This window comes from Lepisma saccharinum, chromosome 15 (assembly GCF_977018435.1).
Source record: "Lepisma saccharinum chromosome 15, izLepSacc3.1, whole genome shotgun sequence".
Classification (NCBI taxonomy): domain Eukaryota; kingdom Metazoa; phylum Arthropoda; class Insecta; order Zygentoma; family Lepismatidae; genus Lepisma; species Lepisma saccharinum.
In genome coordinates, this window is record NC_139243.1 from 77,502,516 (window position 1) to 77,525,897 (window position 23,382).

A 23,382-nucleotide genomic window follows, 5' to 3' on the forward strand; every position below is an offset into this window, starting at 1 on the left:
TTGTCATACCACGTGCTGATATTACGATCACAAATACCATCTATTTTGTCATAAAATTTGCAGATAATATGATCTTCGTTCCCCTTGAAGTAATCTAGGCAGTTACGTTTGGAGGAGTCCCACCGCATAATGGAAGCCAAGAGATTATTTCCATGAGACATGATTCTCTCAAACAACAAGTCAAAAAATGCTCCTTTCTCGCCACATTCAGCAGAGTTCAACAACGGTGCCTCAAAAATTGGTGTTTGCTTACTTTTGATTTCCGCAAAAATCAATTTTATTGATTCAGAATGACTAGACCGAGCAGCCAAATGCAGAGGTGTACTTCCATGAGAGTCCTGTTGGCAGAGGTAGAATGCGACGTTACCTTTGTTCTCTCTGATGAAGTCAATGTAAAAACTCAACATGCTACAATTGCAGGCTGCGAGATGAATGAGTGACTTCTCTTGAAAATTCTCTGGAAAAAGAACTGACAACAAATCTGTTCCCTCTTGTTGCAGCCTGCTAAAGAGACATCTCACTGCTTTCTCTAAATGGAATGTTGCTGCAAAATGCACCAAAGTCTCATAAAAATCAAAAGTTTGTAGGATGAAAGAAGGAAAATCTTTGGTTATGTCAGATATTTTATCAAATGCTATGGCCATTATATCGTCGTACTGTGACAAGAGAGCGAAAAGTACTACGTTCTTGAGTGAATCTTTTCTCTTATTCATAGAATCTACCATTGCAGAAAATACAGCTTTGATATGTTCTTGATTGCCCTCAGAAAGAATATTTATTAACAACAGGAATTTTCTTCTCCTTAATATCAACTCCATTATTAATTGAAAACAGGCTACTTGACTCTGCGACATACACGTAGTTTGTTTCCAATGAGGAGGTAAAGGAACCTGAACTAGAATATTATGACGATCAGCGATTTTTAGAATAAACCTGATCGTGTCAACATCGCCATTATCTACAATGATTGGAACTATATAATATAAGCATTCCCTTGCATGTAACTCGTTATCCCTAAAAACTTTCTTACATTCTATTGCTCTCCCTTTCTTATACATGCATGAAATAAACCAAAAAACATTATAATACTTATCCTGGACTCTTATGGCTAGTTCACATGGTGTACAATTTGCAACATTTTCTTTAGCCTGTATATCACATCCTCGGCTGATAAGAAGCTCAAATGCCTCCTCGCACTTGTATGTTGCTGCTAAGTGACAAGGAGTTCTTCCAAGAGCATCTCTTTTGTTAATGTCTGCTCCGCTTTCTAATTCCTCTCCAAGGGCATTGACGTCATTTGAAAGAGCAGCAATATGAATTCCACTCTTAACTAGAGAATTATCTACAAACAGTCTTATTACTTGATATCCTACTTCATAAAAGTTGTCCTTAAGTAGTTTCTTAAATTTCCTGCAGGGTCTTCCGTTTGATATTAGCTGCACTAAGTGTAATGCAAAGAAATATTCTGCGAAACTCCTGTGGACGAAGGATAATTTTTCTCCCTCGGATTTATGTAAAATCCCGATCCTAAGAACGCCCTGCTCTTGGAGCAAGCGCGATTTGCTTAATACTTTCAAGCAGCAGTTACAACGGAGTGAATTGGCTGTTAGTAGCTCGTCAAGGGCTTTTTCTGTGCACACGCTTCTGTGCTCCTCGGAAACCATCTCAATCAGGTTCTTCTGAAACCATGAGACACTGTTTACGTAACTCTTCAGGAATTTGTCGCATTTTATATTTTCAAACTCACTGTAAAGTAAAAGTAGGTTAATGAATGGTGATTTCACAGAAGCATCTGCTGTGTTTTGGTTCTTGCAATATATCTTGCAACTTTCCTCACACACTTCAGCAAGCAATGTAACTTGCATAGGAATCCAAATGAGGCTCCGCATCCTTTCGTCGATCTTCTTAGAAAAGTCCCGCAATACTTCTCGAGCGTAAACATAAACACGTTCTGACTTTTCCTCATCGCAAGAAACATACAGATTCTTAATCCAAATCTCTGCCAGCAGCTTCTCTTGTTCTGTTTTGTTCAATGACTTCAAGCGATAAGCAAAAGTTGAAGTCGTCTCCTCCAACTCCTCCTTGAAATGGAGTCTCGTGGTTATTATCACCTGTCCACGTGAGTGCTCCTTCAACTTCTGAAGTACTAGAACTACTTTCTCCCTTTCTTCTTGCGACCCGATCTCGTCGTACCCATCCAAGAGGAGAATGAACTTCCCTGTTTCTTCAAGACTGTGTTGGAATAGCAACTTTGAAAAGGAGCACTCGTCACCCAAGAAAATTTCGCTTATTCTCTTAGACATGTAGGAAATATTGTCTTCTGGATTCAGTGAGAGCAGTTTGCATGCAACATCTTTCAAACGTACGAAGACAACCCATCGGTCTTTATGCAACTTCTTTTCTTCTTCAGCTATATCCAGCAGCTGAGTGGTCTTTCCCATTCCAGGCTCAGCTGCTATTACAGCAATCGGTCTCTGATCAATTTCCTCCAAGTAAAATTTATCACTCTTCTCTATATATTTTTTCAATGTACCCAGGGAACCGTGAGACGCAAGCCATTTAAAACATTGATGACCAAATTTGATAGAACTCTCAATCACGTGGATGTTTTTCCCTGGATGAGTGACACGCAGTTCATTAAATGCTTCCCACTTTTTCTCAAGAGTCACAAATAAAATATTATTTTTCCTTTTATACCTATGAAATAAGGACTGGTGGTTATTCCCTTTAGATGTAATCACAACATATGCATCATCCTGTAAGTGATCTAAACAATCCTTACGCAAAAAACATTCCAGATAAAACGTCCTTTGCATAAAGGAACTCACACTGTCCTCTGTGGTGGGTACCTGCTTACCTATAACTACATCTGGCCCTGATAATAACAGCTCGATATGGGGCAAGCTTAAGGGTGGACATTTATTTCCGGAGATTTCTTTGAAAGGGACCGAATTACCTTGTAATGTTATCTCTTTTTCCATTAAGAGAAGCTGCGTTTCACTAGAGAGGTCTGTGACGGAATATATTCCATCTTCCCAGGAAAGTACCTTCATTAATTCCAAACCGTCTGTCAAACTCTCATCGCTAAGAATAAAAATTAATTTTGAATCACTTTGAGTTTTCATTCTTCCTATCAACGACTCGAAGGCTTGTTTTTCCTCTGCTACATTGTCTCCTTCTTCCAGTACAACAATTATTACTGTTCGTCCATCCAAAGGAAGGAATGGAAAAACAACGTTATTTACATTCATCAAATCCTGGAACTGCAATAGAAACAATTCTGTGGAATTCTTTGGATATGTGAGGAATTTGGTACAACAAAGCTTTAGGGAACATGGAACTGTGTAAACAACACTTTCACTGTCTCTAAAAAGTCTATCAAGATCATCATACTCTGAAAATGTAACATTATTCAACATCAATTTTTCTTTCGAAGTATTCGAAAAGATTTCCAGTATAATCATAGCGACATCCATTTCTGTGAAATAGTTACCTTTAATCTGATATTCCTTAAACCATTTACCCAGGAAAGTACACAGGTTGTCTTTTAACTTTCTTAGTTGGATTCCTGTAGTTGCTTCCTTCAATTTCTCCCCCAAAATGTCGTCCAGCTGACTTGCATTTGGTTGTCCTACCGCAAACCTCAAATGCTTCAGAAAGGCATCTACTTCAGTTGAGTTCCCCAGTTTTCCTCTAATAAAGTCATTTGGCTGCAACTCAAACAAAGAGTTTTCACTCCCGTCTAGGAGATCACAGTCTTCTGCTACCTTTTTGAATATGAGAGAATTATTCCCTGATGATATCTTCTGGAGATCTTCTTCCTTCTCACTGGAAACAAAGTCAAGCGATGCTGGAGTGTATATGATGTATCTCTCCACATCTGCCACTCTGGAACCTTGGCTTCTTCTAATCTCTAAGAAGGACTGGAAATACTTTCTCAGGTAGAAATCTCCCTTCTGGTCCAAGAGCAGATCTTTGAAAGTGATTCTTGTTCCTTCTTCCTTGTGCTTGGCTTGAAGGCACCACCGTATGCTTTGCTTCTGTTCATAAACTTTGAAGACGACGTCATCAAACTTCCCTGCAGATTTATCTTCAACCGATAGATTGTACCGAAGGTTTCCTCTCTTCATGGCTGAGGCCACAAACAGTGCTGCTATCTTCACTTGATATTCCCCGCCCTTCTGAGCTCTGCAAAGAGCAGGGTCCTTTGTGAAGCCTTCTCTCCTCTCCTTCAGCCGTGCCTCTTCTTCACTCACTTTATCTTCCATTACAATCTATCTTCAAGAGGCTTCAAATGTGTGAACATTCCATTTACATAGATTCGTTTTGACGATCCTTCAATATCCACGTATCATGCTTCGTCTGCCCTCTGCCCTAAACGATAACAACAATATGATGAGAGATATACAAGCATTCATAAACAATATTGTAAGCAACAGTAACTAGTAGCCTCTTTCAATGACGGGCTGTTTAATGTAGTGCCAAACGAATTTAAGGTTGCTGGATGAGAATCCCTGGCAAGACACGGGCTTTCCACTATATCTGGTGACTTATGTATTTTCTCAATTCACCGTTCATCTTCATCGTTACAATCGACATGTATTTTAGAAGAATTAGGTAAATACTATTATACTATACTATAATAACAGGTACCAACGCAAATTTCAGAATTCTATATAAAATAACTTAGAAACAAATACAAACAGACACTAATGAAGTAGAATTGAGGTTTTGTATTTGACTTGACTAGAATGTAATAGTGTGTGATTTAGTAAAAAAGACAAAGATGACGTATTTTTTTCAAAATAAAACATTTTGATCTTCCTTAAAATTTATACTTAGACTACCATGATGTAGAGATTGGCGTTATCAAACCCTGTAGACCAGCAGCAAGATTAAAGTTACATTTAAAAATTACCTTGGTCTTCTATAATACATACTGAAGCGACTAACTCTGTCTCCCTATAACTAGCGTGCTACTTGTTCGCTTACAAACAGGTTTTATAGTGCAGGAGTATTTTAAATTTATCTCATTTTCTATTTTTCAATTTTCTCGTCCACATTTGGCTGATCTTGATGATAAAGGTAAATATTAATTAGATGAAATTTATGAAATAACAGATTCTCCACCGTGGACTCGAAAGTAAAGCCTTCAGTGGCGAAATCTTCAGTGGATCTCCGAGACTCCATGGAATATCTGTGTATGAAAGTGAACTTGTGAAAATTGTATGGAACTTTTTGAAACTGCGAGTTTTCATTCGTGATCTCGTACTACACTAAGGATAAAACTTCCCATTGCTTTCGTTCGTATCTAAGATTTTTCTGTAAATTTGTAACTTCTGTGTAGAACGTTGTAATTACTGCCTGGATCGTTGCAATATATGACTGTCAAATGACATACTTGTACTCTGGAATTCCATATTTGCCCTCATATTCTCATTTACTGCCCACACTATATTAAATACTCCAGTGTCTTATCGTTGACATTCACGTACACTACTTTTCACAGTTTCTACTCTATTTTTTTTCTTTCTCCATGGGGATGATTAAGATTTGTCTCTTCTGCATGGAAGCTGACATTATTGAAAATGTGGCTTTTCCCAAAAATGATTTCCGAGTTTTTTATTCTAGTATTGCCAGTCAACGTTAACTTAAGATATTCTAAAAGTCACTCAATTGAATTAAAAATACCTTATCACCTGAACTCCATCACTCATATGATCTTTCTGTTTCGTAACAAAGAATCATCTGACAGAATAAATAGGCTGACTCCATCTCACAGGTGCAGATCTGTAATTTTCTCTGTGCCTCCAGAAATCTGAAAATATATAAAAATGCTACTCAATAAAATATTTCTCACTGTTTCTCCTTAGGTTAATAGCGGCAATGATGAAGAATGTTGCTTAGATGTAGGTAACGAATGGATATACAAAAATAAACACCAGATCTCGAACATGGGACCTTCGTAGCGAGGTGCGTTTCTTGTTGTTACAATCAGTCGGTGCTTTCGTTAGATTCATGGTATTTTGTGAGTTCGTTTTAAGGGAAAAAGTACATGAATCAGACAGGTGGAAGGGAATGGAGAATTGCAGCTAAGGAACATTGAGAGGATATCATTTGCTTCGCTACAGAACTTCTACAGCCTCTTGTGATAGACGACTTATTAAATACGTATAAGCTTATTGTTGACGCAATGATCGCGATTGTCGAGCTGTTTCACCCAAGTTTTAATCTTGATGTTACTTGTACTGGCTATGTTTTAAATAATAGAAAAGCACATTTGTACACATTGTTGATCAGAATCTGTAGATTACAATACTGTATAAGTTGGTTGTTGACATGATGATAGAGATTGTTGAGCGATTTCTTACATACCTAGCAGAGGAACGACAGGGGGACAACAGAAAAAAATTATGAAAAACTTTGAAAGTTCGTCTTAACCCGTGAGTGGTACACAAGGGTCCTCAGGACCCAATGGAATTTTGTTGACGTGTTTACTCACAGATGGCAGTCTGATTGCTTTCATCTCCCCAGTAGTCTTTTGACTGGCAGGGGTGAATGTTGTGCTGAAAACGTTTTTCCGTAAAGTGCTAGGAAGCTTGTGTATTACAGGGGAGTGGGTCCCCAGGACCCAAGTGTACCATTTATGTAAATTTTTCCTGGATGAGGGATTATTGATCATTTGTTATATTTCCTATTATGGCTTGAGGAAGTCATTTAACCGTTGATGAAATAGCAGACATCCTGAAGAGGGAAGAAGCTTCTGAAGATGACGCTAATTAAGTACAGAGTGAACATGACAGTGAAAGTGATATCTCATCTGATAACACCATTGCTGGAACAGAGGAAATCGGTGCTAACTCTGCAGAGGAATATCCGTGGTATAGTGCTGCGTATTCTTGAAGAAGTAGATCGAGAAGAACCACCAGCTGTTGTAATAACTACTGAAAAATCCAAACGTAAAAGTTCCGCATTGAGTCCCAGCAGAAAGGACAGGAAAACAAACAACTACTGCCACCGTTGCAAATTACCAATCTGTAAAGAATACAGCTGCACATTAAGCTCACACTGATCAGAAAAATTTTGATCTCTTTTGTAGCAACTTATGAAAGTATCTATTTTGAACCTGAAAACTTTTGAGCAGTAAAGAAAATGGTTAAGGTCCAATTTCGAATTTTTAATAATACGGGCCCCCAGGACCCAAGTCTACCAGTCATGTAAATTTTTTTAAGTGTACCACTCAAAGGTTAAATTAGATCTAATGATGCAACGGACTAAAAAAGAGTTCGTAATTCGTGGTAACCAAAATTCACGTTAACCGATAAAACTTTCTATAAGATATAATACATCCCTGCCGGGACCAACATTTTGTTCATGTTAACCGATTGTTCGTCTTAAGCGAATTTGTGTTAACGAGGGTTTATTGTACTTACTTACTTACTCCTTGGCACTATAGCCCATGTAGAGCATTCGCCCCCTTCACTACCAGCCTCCAGTCGTCTCCATCCGTTGCCTTCGTACACCATCTCCGAACTCTCAGTCCTCTCAAGTCTTCCTGCACGTCGTCGAGCCATCGCTTCCTAGGTCTTCCTTTCCTTCTTCTTCCACCTGGTTGCCCGCTTAATACCTACTTGAGCACTCTGCAATCCTCCAATCGCCACACATTTTCTAACCATCTAATTCGTCTATACGTAATCTCTGTTACAATATCCCGATTATTATACAGTTCTCATCCTCCAGTTATCGTTCTTTCTCAGTGCTCCAAATATTCTTGTCAAGATCTTCCTTTCTACCTTCTTAACAACCCTTCACCTCTTTTCACTCACGTCCAGGTTTCCGACTCATATGTTACAAATACGTAAAATTGATTTGTACATATTAATCTTGTTTTTTTTTCTCCTTACCATTATAGAAGAGAAAACTTCTTCAATGCCATTGAACATCTTTTTCCTACGACTATTCTTGTCTTCATTTCATCTTGTTTTTTTTTCTCCTTACCATTATAGAAGAGAAAACTTCTTCAATGCCATTGAACATCTTTTTCCTACGACTATTCTTGTCTTCATTTCATCAGATATATTGTTTGTTTGGTTCATTATTGATCCTAAGTACTTAAAGTTATCACATCTCTCAAATTCTTTACCTCCTACTTTTATCGATCTCTTGTTGTCTTTCTCATCTCTTCTTGATGTAAGCATGTATTTAGTCTTTTGTACATTTACATTCTCGGCAGATTCTTCCAGTTTTTGAAATTCTTTCTTTAGTTCTGTTTTGTTTTGTGCTATGAGATCAATATCATCTGCATATGCTAGGCATTGAGACATCTTATTATAGATTGTCCCTCCTGGAATCATATTGAAATGTCTGACAGCCTTTTCTAGTGCTAGATTCAGTAGCAGGGTTGACATGACATCTTCTTGCCTTATGTCTCTCTCTATTTGGATTCTCTTGATAATTCTCATTCAGTCTTTGATTTACTTATTTTTTCTTTTATTGTCATTCTTGTTAATCTTACTAGTCCCATTGGTATTTTCAGTTCTTTCATATTTTTTAGCAGTTCGTTCCTCTTGATTCTGTCATATGCCTGTTTGAAGTCATTGAAGAGATGATTCTGGTCAATATCGTATTCATAGCACTTTTCTGTTATCATTCGAATTGAATAAATTTCATCTGTGGTCGATCTGTTTCTCCTAAAATCACACTGGTATTCTCCGATCATCTTCTCCACTAAAGGGGTAAGTCTCCTGACAAGTATATTCACAAATACTTTATATGCCATATTGGGAAGTGTAATTCCTATATAGTTTCCAGATACCATTTTTTTCTTTATTTTTATGTATTGGGCATATTATCCTTCTTCTCCCATTGTTGTGGCTTTTTCTCTTCTTCCCATATTTGTTTGTACAGTTCTTCTAATTTGTCCACTGTGATGTCTCCTCCGGTCTTCAGCAGTTCGGCGTTTATGTTATCGTCTCCTTGGGCTTTATTGTTCCTTAGTTCTCCAATTGCTTCCGTAACATATTTTCTATAAAGGCGTTTGATCAATTCTTTGTCTGCATCCTCCATTTCCATATCCTTTTCTTCTACCTCTTCTACTGTCAAGCTTATTTCCTTTTCTCTATTTCCCATGTCCTCAATCTCTTGTTCATTCTTATCTCCATTCAATAGTTCACTAAAATACTCTGCCCATCTATTTAGTATACCGTCCTTATCTCTCTTTATCTTTGCAAAATGCAACTCTGGGTTGAAATCCATTGTTTCATTCTTTCAGTTTCCAGATGTAATCTCTCCTTTTCCTTGTTTTCCATGCCTCCACTACCTCTGCTATGTTTTGCTTCTCATAATATATTTTCTTTGTTCTACATAAGTTGTCTGCAACTCTCCTCTTCTCCTAACATTTCCCTATCTCCTCTTGTTTTTCTATTTATCACCTTGAACCTTGCTTCATTTCCTACTCTTATGACTTTATCGCATTCCCCATCACACAATTCTGGAGACACAAGTGGTTCGGATCCCACTTTAAATTGTAGGTCCAGTCCCGATTAGCCTTACTGTGCATAAAGTGGACTTAAAACACCAACTCAATCAATCAATCATCTCACCATTCATCTCTTCTTTTTGGTTTCTTCTTACCCAGAACTTTTTCTGCCATTTGTTGAATGCTGTCTCTTATTGCTTTCCGTTTTTCCTCTATATCAGAATTGTTGCATTCCTCTTCCTTCTCTTTCAATGTTTTAATACCTCTTTATATCTTACTTTATACATTTCATAATTAAATATCTTTCTTGTACCTTAAATTTCTTGTCTCATTCCTTTGCTATTTCTGTTTTTTGTCCGTATTTAATTCTTACTAAAAATTGTCAGATCCGCAGTTTGAATTTCTGCAGCTATCACACCCATTACATCTGAAGAATGTCTATAATCTATTACCACTTGATCTATTTTATTTCTTGTCATTCCATCTGGTGTGATCCATGTTTCGTTCTTTGTTCTGAAGGGGGCCCGGGTTCGATACCCGGTGGAGGCACATGGCACAGTGGTTTGGATTCCACTATAAACTGTAGGTACAGTCGCGATTAGCCTTCCTGTTCATAAAGTGGACTTAAGAGAATAAATAAATCAATCATTCAAATCAAATCGTTCCTTGTTTTTTCTTTGCAACTGTTTACTTTTAACTACCATTATTTTGCTTACATCAAAGTCTATTATGCGTAGACCATTATCGTTACTATCACTGTGTAAACGTTCTTTGCAATTATTTTTCTGAAAATATCTTCTTTTCCTGTTTTTACATTTACATCTCCTACTATCAGTAGCTTTAGATCATATTGTGGTGCTGTATCATATACATACTCCAATTTATCCTAGAATTCAACATTTATCTCACCGTTAGTTTCTTCAGTTGGTGTATATATACAGATTACTGAGAAATTCTTTCTCTGACACTCATTATTCATATTCCTTCGTTTATCGGTGTGCAATTGAGTATAGCATTCTTCATATTCTTATCAACAATGAAACCTGTTCCTCATTCCTTTCTGTCGTTGACGTTTGAAGGAAACTCATTGGAGCATTCAAGTTCGTCACGTGTTAGATGTAAATTCTCCAGGTAGGAAAAGTTACATCCATACTATGTCCCAGGAATCCCTGGAGCGAAGGAACGAAAAAGAAATCTTCTGCGCAAGTGGTGACAGGAGAGTATTCGACCAATGAACTCGTAAGAGGATAAGTGCTACCAGCCGTTTGCAGCAGCACTCACTGTTTTGCTGAGCCAACTTGCTTGCTCCCCTTCTCTTCTGTTATGCGTGGCCTTGTTTCATACATTCCAGAGACAGAGTATACTACGAAGGGGCCCTATCCCCCTCCACATTATTCCCCGCATATCGCATCGCAGGATTTCTTCTTCTGAGGATATGTCAAGGATGCATTCACTCCATGAAGGTGCCAGAAGCCTGTGCGAGTGCCAATTAGGACAAGAGTTCGGTGACTTGAGGTGGAGTACTGGCTCAATATCCTTCCCACCACTAACGGTAGTCATGTTGATGTTTGCTAATGATTACTAATGTATTGGATTTTTTTTATCGATTGGTTTTGATCATAAAATTGGGACATCCTTTTTAACGTCGTCGGCATCACGATGTATTACTATGTGAACTTGCAAACTTTGGTTTTACGAGTGACATGTTATCTCTTATTATTTCGTATCTTCACGATAGGAAACAATATCTGACTTACAAACAATCAGAATCACATAAATACGTTGTAAATTCTGGATTCCCCCAAGGTTCGAACCTTGGTCCACTTCTGTTTACTATATTTATAAATGATTTGCCACATAAACTTCAGTATTCCAAACTTCTCATGTACGCAGACGATGTGAAACTCTATAAAGAAATTAATTGCACTCAAGATATGTTAGATCTTCAGAATGATATAAAAGCATTTTATGATTGGACTACGGATAACGATCTAAGGTTCAACATTTAAAAATGTAGCTTTATGGTATTTTCGATAAAAAAACACCCATATGAGTATTCATACAGAATTAGTATTGAAAAGCTGAAAAAGTGTACACTGTCAAAGATCTAGGTGTTGTTGATTGTAATTTGTCCTTTGCGGAACATATCTAGAATATTGTTAAGGATGCATATCGACGGCTAGGATTTCTCATAAGTTCAATGAGCCTAAATATTTTAAATGTCATTATTGTATAACAGTATGATAAGAAGTAAAATCTAATATGCGTCGGTTGTATGGTCTCATAGGTATACATCTTATAAAAATAAAATAGAGCAAATTCAAAAAATATTTATACAGTACTTATAATATAAGGAGAATCAAGTATCTGCTTTAGAGATGAAATTATGTTATAAGTATTTATTGAAAGACTTTTGTTGTGTAAGCCTCCGTAATAGGAGGGAATTATCTCAACAAGTATTTTTTTTACAAAATGCAACATGATCAGGTTCTATCTATAATATTCAAAGATTGCTCAATAATTTTTTGTTATTATAGTATCTGTAACTTACTTTTATGTTTTTCTCTTAATATCACAAAGTCTTTTTCATTTGCTTTCTTAACTCGTTACTTGCACAACAGAGATATTTCTAATGCAAGAACCGTTGTTACTCGTACACAATGACACTTTCTTTTGGACAAAGTTGGCATACAAAATTACGCGTTAGAATGCAATGACGTCTACAGACTTATTTTAAAAATACTCCTGTGATGTTGTCCGACCCATTTTAGTTGTGTACCCAAATCTAGTTACTTAGTTCTCGATAGCTGTGGCAAACGTTTCGTTAGTTCCGCAAATACGTGAAAATTATTAAGGAAAAATATCGGGACAACTTTACACTATGACAACCCACTTTCAATTTCATAACGAAAACTAATATTCCTGTTCATTTTCATTAGTTTTTGTTTGTTATGAGAAAATATTTCGTTAGTTAGGACAATAGCAGTTTGCCAACTTACACATGGAAATTTCACCAAAAATTGTTGACTGCGGATAGTATTGCTTAATTTTCTTTCGTCTAAAGCCATCGAATGATACAGTAGATTTTCAATATATATATATATATATATATATATACACACATGGTTTTTCTGAACAATACTAAAAAACTTCATGAGGTGATTCTTGACAGGACAAAAAACAAGAAACGTCCATGTGAATGTGTATTCGGAATTGCATATGTTACACTATATATGGCACCACCTGTAGTAAGAACACTTCGAAGTTAGTTTAAAGTGACAGAACAAAATACATGATGAAATAGTCAGTAAAGCGCAGATAAGAGGAAATGGGTGTGACTATTATACAAATGTCAATTCGCTACAAGATCTGCATATCTTCCAATTGAAGCATATAGTATTATTGTTCAATAACATCAAGTAATTTAAAAGTCATGGAAGTGAATCGAACTTACCATATCACACACATGAAGATCTCTTCTGTTCAGGAATAACTGCTCTTCCCACAAACCTATAAGGTGCAATCCTTCTCCCTGGTTTTTCACTCAATTCCTCCGAATCGTAACAAATCTGAAAATATAGAATTTTTTACTGACTAAAACATTTGATGATTAAGTTAATGGTAAAATATCAGTAGAACATGATACAATTCCGGTCTCCCCAAATTAACAGTAAAGAGGAAAATATAATTGAAATGTTTCATTTAGGGTCCGTAATGGGAGAAATATTATTGCTTAATTTTGATCCTTGTATTGCCAAGCATCTTCTGCGAATGGAACACGAGGCTTTCAACTAAGACAGCAACCTCCTCATAAAGCGATAAAGCCTTCTTTTATTCTGTGGCTTTCCTCTACACTACAAGGTTCCAACTGAAGATCTTACGCTGCCACATCACCCTGAAGAAACAACTGACTTCAGTCCTTGCTCTGATAACTTCCATTAGCTGACTCCTTGCGTCGTCCCACATAGGAATCACACGGAAATTAACTGCATTATAACTCTCTCTCTAGGAAAATGAACTGAATTATAACTCTCTTTCTAAAAAAAATAACTGAATTATAACTCTCTCCCTAGAAAATGCACCTCCTCAAAGAAATCGGTCCAAGAATGAAGGAGCTAGTGAACCCACATCAAACAGTCACGTAAACTGAGTGCAATGGTTGTTCCTGCACAACATGTGTATGAGTTGAACCCCATGTGCGACAGTTCTCTGTATTCACTGCACCGTCCAGAGTAATATACGCCTCGTCAGTCCACATAATATTCCCCGGCCACATGCCATCCACTTCCATGCCTGTCAAAAACCGTAGGGCAAACTCACGGCGTTGTGGAATATCTTGGGGTTTTAATTGGTGCACAGTATGAATCTTGTAGGGATACCAGTGTAAAATGCACCGCAAAACCTTGCGAACTGTTGACCAGCGGAGTGACAATTCACGTGCCACAGCTCAAGCACTGGTTGCAGAAGTTGAGGCACGTGCTGCACGGTCAGCTACAGCTACAGCAGCTTCGTCCACAATTTCCATGGGGATGGGCCGCCTTCCTCTCCCTGGTGCGACACCCAATTCACCTGTTTCCTCGAATTTCTTCATCATGTTCTTTAGCCCATTAATTAACATGGACCCTCTTCTCAGCCCTTTCTGTCGGCGATATTCCCACAATGCAGCGTTGCTATTGCTCCCATTCTGGTAAAACAACTTCTCTAGCAGCGCACGTTCTCTCCTCGCAATAGCCATTGTGTTTTACACGAACAAAATCAACATTTTTAATCTTCAACGAAAATTCACATCACAAGAAGAATCATCAACAAGCGTCACCAACAACAACCAGGGAGCTCACACAACGGTTAGACAATTCCACCGATGTCGGAATAACATCGTTAGACATCAGAGTTACGAAAATGTCCATGTTCTGACTGCTTACAGCGCCATAATTGAACCTGATGGCGAGAATTGGAACTATTTTTTTTTTTTTTTCATTATTCGCGAGCGCATTGCTTCATTAGCATATCTACAAATTTTCAGACTCCTACGCTCATTACAGCCCGTGCTGTACCACTCTGAACGCCATCAGTTTAATTATAACCTCCTGGTATTTGAATGAAATGCTGATTCACTAATAAGAAAACTCGTTTCGGAGGAGATATCCGTCAACTACCACTAGTTGTAACCATGGTTACGGATGGTTCAGGCATATATTTCATGAGAGAATTATTCATTCTCGTGTTTTAGAATGAAAGGTAGAAAGAGAGGTAAATAACCAAATTGGAATTGTTAGATAGGGATCGTCAATTCATTCAACAATTGTCGCAAGTTGTATTTAGATATCACAGTATCTAGGAATCACCTGTAATGACTTTCAGTTCTCGTTATCAGTAGTTCCAGCACTTGCGAATTTCTGCTGCAGATATAGGTATAGGTACGTGTGCATAATCTTTCATTAATTGCTGCTACTTTTTTAATTTCTTAAAGTGTCCTTCCTATACATTTATGAGTGTAGTTGTGAGAACGTGGGTTCTCCACAAAATAATATTTGCTGACACTTAGGTGTGTATTCAGAGGGTCTACATATAGATATAAATCGATATCAATCTTTGATTTTCGTGATAATGTAATGCTCAAATACTTCTCCTGCATTTTTCAATAATGTTTGTAATCAAGTTACAAATGCTCATATTATATTACTATAATATACCCATCATTAGATCATTCTTATTATAAGGATGCCTTAACATATACAGATATAGGCATAATCGAATCCATTCTCAGTATTCAAGTTAGTGACATAAATTACTAACTATATAAATATAATTCAATTTTCACGGGATATTTGTAGGCTTGGGTGTGTCCATTTAAAATTGTAAGTATAAGTTCTCGAGCAAATCAATCCATTTAATTCGTTGCTTGTGGCGACAATCTTTATCTAACAATCGATATTACAAACATGAAGATGGTCAGTGTAAAGCTTACCTTTATACACTCAAAGGGCCTATATCTTTCCTCGGAAGAAACAGCTCACAATCTATTAAGTGCCATCGACAAAATGGCGTCTGTAATTATCTAATCTCTATATGACGCTAGCAGATTCCGAATGCAGGAGATAAGATATGAATGATAAGATAATTTCTTAACAAACCGTCCCAGAAAATGTCATCCGCTAATGTATTAATATTATTTGTTATAATCGTCAGCAACTTTAATTTTCTAATTTCCCCGACAACTAGAAGAAGAGAATGTAATGAGAACACGTTGATCATTGATTTGGTTGATTTTACTTCGCTTCTTGTGGCAATTTTGGCGCGAAGATGAGGATGAGTGATGATATGATGAAATTGATGAATGGACAATCGCAAACATCCATGCCAAGGCCAGGATTCGAACCAAGGATCCCTAGAATCGTAGCGCGATGTGCTAACCACTCCACCAGGGGGCTGGCTAGAAGTCATGTTTCTTCGCGGATGCCGTTTGCTGGGTTTTCAAATATGTATATATTAGGCAAGCTGGTACAAGACACCAATGTTCAAGAAATTAGATTTTACAAGACTATTTTGTCTTCAAGCAGCACTGAGAACAAACGACGGATCCATGTCCTTCACATCGCCCCCCCCCCAAAAAAAAATCAGAAAGGAAAAATAGATGTAGTGGCGCAATCACAGGGGGTAGGGGACGTTGCCCCTCCCCAACCTTGGACGGATATCAATTCTAGCGGGAGCAAGGGGGAGGGGGCAAATGAAGTAAAAAAAAGCAAGAGTAGCAGAACAATAGGATACTGAAGTCGGAATTGGTTTTCAGTATTTCTTGCAGACGGTCAAATTCACCTGCAGGGGCCAAAAAGAGGGGCAATTGGCCCCCCTCGATTATATTTTATAGAAATAATAAACAATCGTAAAATTTTCTTGCACGTTCCGCTCGCAACATCTGACCTTATTTTTACAACCTAATAAGTTCAGGATCGTAGCTAGGAGGCGGCAGGTGTCGGTCCTGGCAGCCGAACGATCTGAATGAAAAAATAATGTAAAAGAGAATGCAACGGCGCCCTATTAATAAATATTGTTTTCAGTTGTCACAAATTTGGATCTAAAAGTTTTCTTGCTCGCTTCACTTGTAATGTATACGTGTCATATGTACAAAAGTAATTACATTCGTCATGCATTTTCTGTCTTTCAAAATTACACTTTGTTTGCTTGTTTTTCATTATTAGTTAATGTAAAACTAAGCGTGTCGAAAAATATATATCACATAATCTGCTCCGACACAAATGCTTTACCGCCAACTTCTAACCCTTTCTTGCGTGATTTACGAGGATAACATCTTTGATACTACTACTACTACAATTATTACTATTATTACTTCTACTATCACCACCATTACCACTAGTACTACTATTAATAATAATATTAATATATATTATTATTATTCTCACGTTTATCCCCTGCAGACAAAAATTCGTGGTTGCGCCTCTCCTTGCATTAGAGTCGGTAGTCTGTGGATAACTGACCCTGTTCCTTCATAGACGAGGCAACTGATGAGAAGACAAACGCCGTGACGTCAAGACTACTTTGTCTGCTCGCCAAAGCCTCACCGAGAGGATTGAGGATTTGTAACGTGCAACCTGATGACTTAACGGACATCTCTTCTTCACAATGACGCAGGATTAAACAGGCGAGAAAGAGATTCTCTATCGAAGAGGTGTCTACAAATCTATCTCTATCGATGGCATTTCCTCCTCCAAATGACTCCTGTTTGGTGGAATGGCTCTATTCTACATGCATTCCCGAAGAGCTTCTAACCATAGGGATTGCTCGAGTACCTAGATGCCTTTATTCTCCAGATGAGCACCAAACCATTCCGTGGAGAGAATCCTATTCACGTTGACGATGCATTCTTTTCTATTTTGCAGTGTCACCAAAAAATAATTGAAAGCAAACAAGGAGCGAAGGGTTTGCAAAACATTTACGCAGCGATAGGGTCTTCAAAATAAGTAAAGGAACTAACGGTCGAATCAAAAATGAAGGCATTGCAACTTCCAGTATAAGAGTAGTCATTCCGATCGTTTGCTTTAATTATTTCGAGTATAGCTCTCGTCTACTCTTAAGGCGGGCGGTCTACATGCTGGCAAGGGAAGTGGGGAGCGGGGAAGCGGCCAATCCAGCGCGATAAAGAAATCATCTGCCTGTAGAACGAGGTGCGCGTACTACTTCCTCCCGCGACGTCGTAACTCTCGACGCCACCGCTGTTGTTGGGTTGGTCTGCGGCGTATTCCTCGCTCCCCAGTTCCTTTACCAGCATGTAGAGCGCCCGCCGTAAGAGTAGACAATAGCTATAGTATTAGAATAAGTAAAGTGATATGACTGACTAACTGCATAAAGAGAATTCATTACTGAAATGTTAGTAATTGTTTGGATGTGTCAATTTAAAATTTTGGGTGCAAGTCCTCATTCTACGAAATCCTCCAGTTCTTTGATTAGTGGTGAAAACTAATTCTCACAGTAACATTATAGGTAGATATGAAATGGTCAGTTGGAGGCTTACCTTCAGCCAATTAAAGGATCTACATCTTTCCTCGGACAGAACAACTCTCAATCTCTCAAGAAACATCGACAAAATGGCGTGTGTAATTACCTAATCGCTGAATGACGCTGAAATATTCCGAAGTCATGAAATATTAATGTAATGTTAAGATAATTTCTTAGCAACCGTCGCAGGAAAGATATCATTATTTTATCAAAATCTTTTGCAACTTTATTATTTATTCTTCCGATAGGAATCATAAAATCTTAATTCTAGCATCATTATTAATTTATGATATAGCATTCTGTGCGAAAAACATGTTACCACATAAAGTTCAGTGGCACACACCATATACTGTATATATGTTGATGCGTTCACCGGGTTCTAGATTGCTGACACGGATCGACGGATGAACACTTGCTTGAAGTCAGACGATGGAGCGTCAGATGGTACACAGGTTCTCCTACAATCTTCCTCGATAGCCCCGTGACAAGGCGTGGAGAGCAGTGACGACGCCAGGGGGCAGGGGGCGGGGCCCCCCAGTCAGACACATTGTTCAAGATTGGAGCGCCGACCTGTGCATAGGCAATTTCTCATTCATTTATGTTCTGTAATCGTCGCGATTAACATAAGTTTTAAGAAGTGGAAAAAAGCGTTGAATGTGGATGGTTTTTAAAACATCACGAACATTCTGAGGACCACAAAGCATCATCTGTAGTACGGGCAAATTATTCAAATCGTGGTTCGCTAGTGACAACGCTAATTAGTAAAAGACATTCAAAGTTGATTCAAGATTTGGTTGGTTTGTTGATTTTGTGTTTTAAGTCCACTTTTTGCACAGTAAGGCTAATCGGGACTGAACCTACAGTCCCTATTAGCCTTACTGTGCATAAAGTGCACTTAAAACACCAACTCAACCAACCAACCAATATTCCAATACTGAAATTGGCCACTAAAAACAACGCAACTTGTGGCAGTATAGACGAATAAAAAAAGAATTAATGCCTTTATCAAAGCGAATCACATGGAGATAAACTCGTAATGAAGAACTAAATTTAGGCAGTAAACGTCCACTCTGAATAAAGAACAAACACAAAACACCACATAATAATAATAATAATAATTGTTATTATTATTATTATTGTAAGTATTATTATTATATATTTATATATATTATATTTGTATATAGTATTTTCGGGCATTTTAGTGTGACTGCCTCCCAACAATATGTTATAGTCCCCCTTCTACCTCCTTCAGTCAATTTTCCTGGCGCCGCCGTCACTGATGGAGAGGAGCAAGGTATGTTCAGCCGAAAGACAACTCCGCTCTCTATCAGGCAGTCTGAAGAGTCTGTCGGGGATGGACTCGCAGATTCGAACCGATTGCATATGCGAGAAGAACACTAAATGCTAAGGAAGGGAAGAGGATATAAACATGTTAGAACTCTCTTGCTTTAAAAGCTTTTGGGCACCACATTCATTTCAAAAGATTTATATTACACACCAATTCAATATGTATTCAAAATTTACGACAATCAACTACCTTGAAAAGCCGCCTTTGGCGTATTTCACAATTTCTGTCCGACTACGATACTTTATTCAACATCTAAAAGGAACAGACAACACGCCATTAGCCGTAACACGAGGATCCAAGATGAAACCTTTTCTCCTCTCCTGGAAGCGAAATTGTATCTGTTTTACGAAACAGTTCTAAGGAACAGAAATCGGACCCTTTTCTCAAGCACATTTACCTACATTTCATTGGAAGTAAAGAAGCCGACCCTAAATAGAATACAACCAGCTAGCAACTCCGTTTCGTAGATGACATTATTTTCAGAATCACACGAACTTCGGACAAACAGGAAAGTTTTCTCACATTACAAGATGTATGGTTTGAACACGTGCACACCCGACCACAACGTGTGTGCTGTAGGAACTGCATAACATACTGTACAATTGCAACACAGAATCTGACTCAAGATATCTCAGTTTTGAAGACTAGTGCAAGCAAGGAACTACAGTATAAATGCCCAAAACTCTGTGAGACAATTTAAATGAGATAGAACTTCACATTGTTCAGTTGGGAACAGCCTTCTGAAATAAACCTGTCTTTGTACTCTTCGCAACTTCTTACTTCACCGCCCCCGAAAGAATTCTAAGTCCGGAATTCGTAAACTTAGCAACATTGCACTTCGGCTCCAGCTAAGAGTAGCCAACTTTGAGTAGGTCCTTCCACTAGTCGAAAAACGCTGCGGTGGGAGGTTTTCAATTTAACACTTTCCATGAACTTAGAACCTATAACCCACTATTATAATACACAATCAAACATTAATAATGAATTGGAAAAATAACCTTGAGGAATATTTATAATTCTGCTTGCTCCACTTGAAATCAGAGGGGTTTGAGACACTGAATACAGTTTTTCTCGACCTAGAGGAAATCGCCATCAACTTTTGTGGGATAATGTTTGGCCTCCAGAATCGTTACTATGCTACTGCAACTTCCATTTCGCCTTCCCGATGGTGCAGTGGTAGCGTCGTCGCCTTGTAATCAAGGGTTCCCGGGTTCGATACCCGGTGGAGGCACATAATGGTTCGGATCCCACTTATAACTGTAGGTCCAGTCGCGATTAGCTTTACCGTGCATAAAGTGGAATTAAAACACTAGCTTAAATGCAATTTACATATCAAAAGAAAAGGCCTTATCAGAATTCTCCGAACTATGTGTGAATTTTCATTGTAGACCATTTTGGTGATTAGTTAGTTCTACTCAAGACTGTTTAAATAAAGATGTTATAAATAGAAAAGAATGTCTTTGTTCAAATCAGTAGTTCTTCGAAGGTTAATCTATCGCTGCTAATTCAGCTTTTGCTACTGGACTCGTTAGTATTTAGTATTCTAAATTTTCTTGGGGTCTCCTCGATGCACATACAGGCTCGAATACCATTTCTAACTTTAGGTCCCGTCACATTTAGCCTATCTGTGCATAATAGTGGAATTAGAATGAAACCGAAATTTAGATATTCTTTAGATTACATGACCAACGGGAGGGAGGAAATAAAGAAACGGATAACACGCTCACTAAACAAGAATCCATGCTTCAGTAGTGATTTCAAATCTGAACCGAATAACAATTACAAAAGTAAAACGAGTGCGCCATAGATTATGATGATGTACTCGAATGAGATTTCCTGTGGTTCCTACAGACGACTGCAGCCATAGGAGCTTCGTCTTCGGGCAGTATTTTCCAATTAATTCACCTAAATCAAGTACTTTTTCAAAGCAGTCGGACCTAAGTGAGATACAATATGTGGACTCTTACAGCTACATCGTAATGCATTTTACTTTACCTTTACATGCTTAATATTAATATTAATAATAAATATTTATTGTGTTGGAAACTCTGCACCTTTCTGATAATTAATAATATTAAGAACAATGTAATTACTGAAGTTAAACAATGAACATGGAGTGGTCTGACTTTCATGAGGTGACCTACCTAGGATTTAATTATTATAAATCAATACTTCTAATCAATTTTTAGTCATTTGCAACTCTTTATGACAGGTGTACACATGGAAAACCGTCGAAGGAAAAGGTAAACTGTATCCGACGAAGAGAAAGAAAACTACTCGTGTAAGCAACCAATGGTTAACTATCTCATTTATTGCAAAGAATAATATAATTATATATTTCTTGCTTCTAGGAAAAGTCTCTAACAGAGATGTACGTATTCATTTAGGTCTCTGCTTTCGTTGCTTATTTAGAAAATCAAATAACAGAAATAAGTCTCAACGTTTTCCATAATTACAAAATCGGGGCAATGTAGAATAAAATGAGGAAGCCTTGATGCAATCTTATTACTGAACATTGTATTACGACGGTAACGCTCTATTTTAAGTGCATAATCCATTCTACCTCCAGCGACATTAAAATTTGAAGTCTTAAAATACCAAAAAATAGAGATTGTTCATTTTGTGCTCATAGGCTTGTCGCACTGCGATCTACGCCTCTGTGTATTAGTAGCGACATGTTTTGCGCTGCCATATTGGTTGAAAATGTTTCGCCTGTACGTCGATGCAAACGGTTTTTTTTTTCAAGGTTAGTTGGTAAAACTACACACAATAATAATACTTGACCGTATGATCGCAATAATCGAGACAGTTAGCTTCTTGTGCTTTTGTACTCGACTCAGTTTGTTCTGCCAAGACGACGCCAGCTCCTTTCCATAAGCACTGAATTGAAAGCATTGTCTGTGATTGTAGCTCTTGTCCAGTCTTATGGCGGGCGCTCTATGTGCTGGCTTCGGAAATAGGGAGCGGGGAAGGGACCAATCCATTTCGATAACAAACGAAGCAGCATGTAGAACAAGGTGCGCGTACTACTTCTTCCCACCACGTTGTAATGCTCGGCGCCACCGCTGTTGTCTTATACTCTGGTAAAGTCGTCTGCTAGTCCCGAGCATGTTGGCTGTATACAATCGGTTGCTATGGTGGTAGCTAATGCGCAAGCATAGAGAAACGCTATTCCGTGTTAGTTCAGTTTGGAAAGATGAGCCGAAAACAATGAAGAAGGGAGGGTTGGCACATAAGGAAAACCACTTGCAGAGTTTTAGATACGTAACATACGAGTAAATAGGTGTCGTCGAAGGAAGGTGCCACGAAGCATGAAAGGAAAATAATATGATATTAAGCAAAGTGCTACTCAGATCATGTCGCACATGTTGTTATTCGAAATGTCTACATCAGTTTTCTTAATAATAATTTGTGTGGGAGCGAAGGGATGTTGCGGGATCCAGATTTAATATTATTTAACCAATGTGGCCTGTATTCCTTAGTTACGTGGTTATCACTAGGACAAAAGGGTTGAGCACAACGTGTGCCATTTCCTCTATTCGTAATTATTTTGTGGTTCTTATTCCAAATTATCAGGCTCTTTTATGCAAAAGAATCGAATGAAAACAATTTGTTGTAATTAATAATGGTCTGCCAAGCTAAGTACAGAATTCTTGAATACGTTTTGCATTTAGCTTGAAACGAAGGGATCACATACTGCCTTACTTAAATGACGTTAATTGGCTGAATATGACACGGCGCAGAACACTACATCTGGCCTGCACACTATTCAAAATTCTTCAAACAAAAACCCCGACATTCGTAAACGGCAGACTTCAATTTAGACATGACATACACAACTACACGACTCGACACTCTAAGAAACTTAATCTGGACAGATTTTCAAAATCCATATACCTGTCATCTTTCAAAGCTGCTTCTGCATATTGTTGGAATGCGCTGCCACGAGATGCGACATACAACAGCTTTAAAAGGGCAGTAACAAAAGTACTTCTACACGAGCTGGGACAGAGCGTCAGTACACATGACTAGATTCAGCATG

The 23,382-nt window shown here is 38.0% G+C and overlaps 2 protein-coding genes across 2 annotated transcripts in view; both read right to left on the reverse strand.

The window, feature by feature from the left end:
• LOC145999760 (uncharacterized) overlaps positions 1-5,745 on the reverse strand; it is a 143,009-nt gene extending 137,264 nt beyond the window's left edge. Inside the window, exon 1 of the mRNA XM_083137052.1 lies at positions 5,692-5,745. The gene's annotated coding sequence lies outside the window, so the exon portion shown is untranslated. The remainder of the gene's footprint in view (positions 1-5,691) is intronic.
• Positions 5,746-8,000: 2,255 nt separating this feature from the next.
• On the reverse strand, positions 8,001-8,324 carry LOC145999349 (uncharacterized). The gene has a single exon (XM_083136289.1). The coding sequence runs from the start codon at positions 8,322-8,324 to the stop codon at positions 8,001-8,003; it is 324 nt and encodes a 107-aa protein (XP_082992415.1).
• Positions 8,325-23,382: the final 15,058 nt, after the last annotated feature.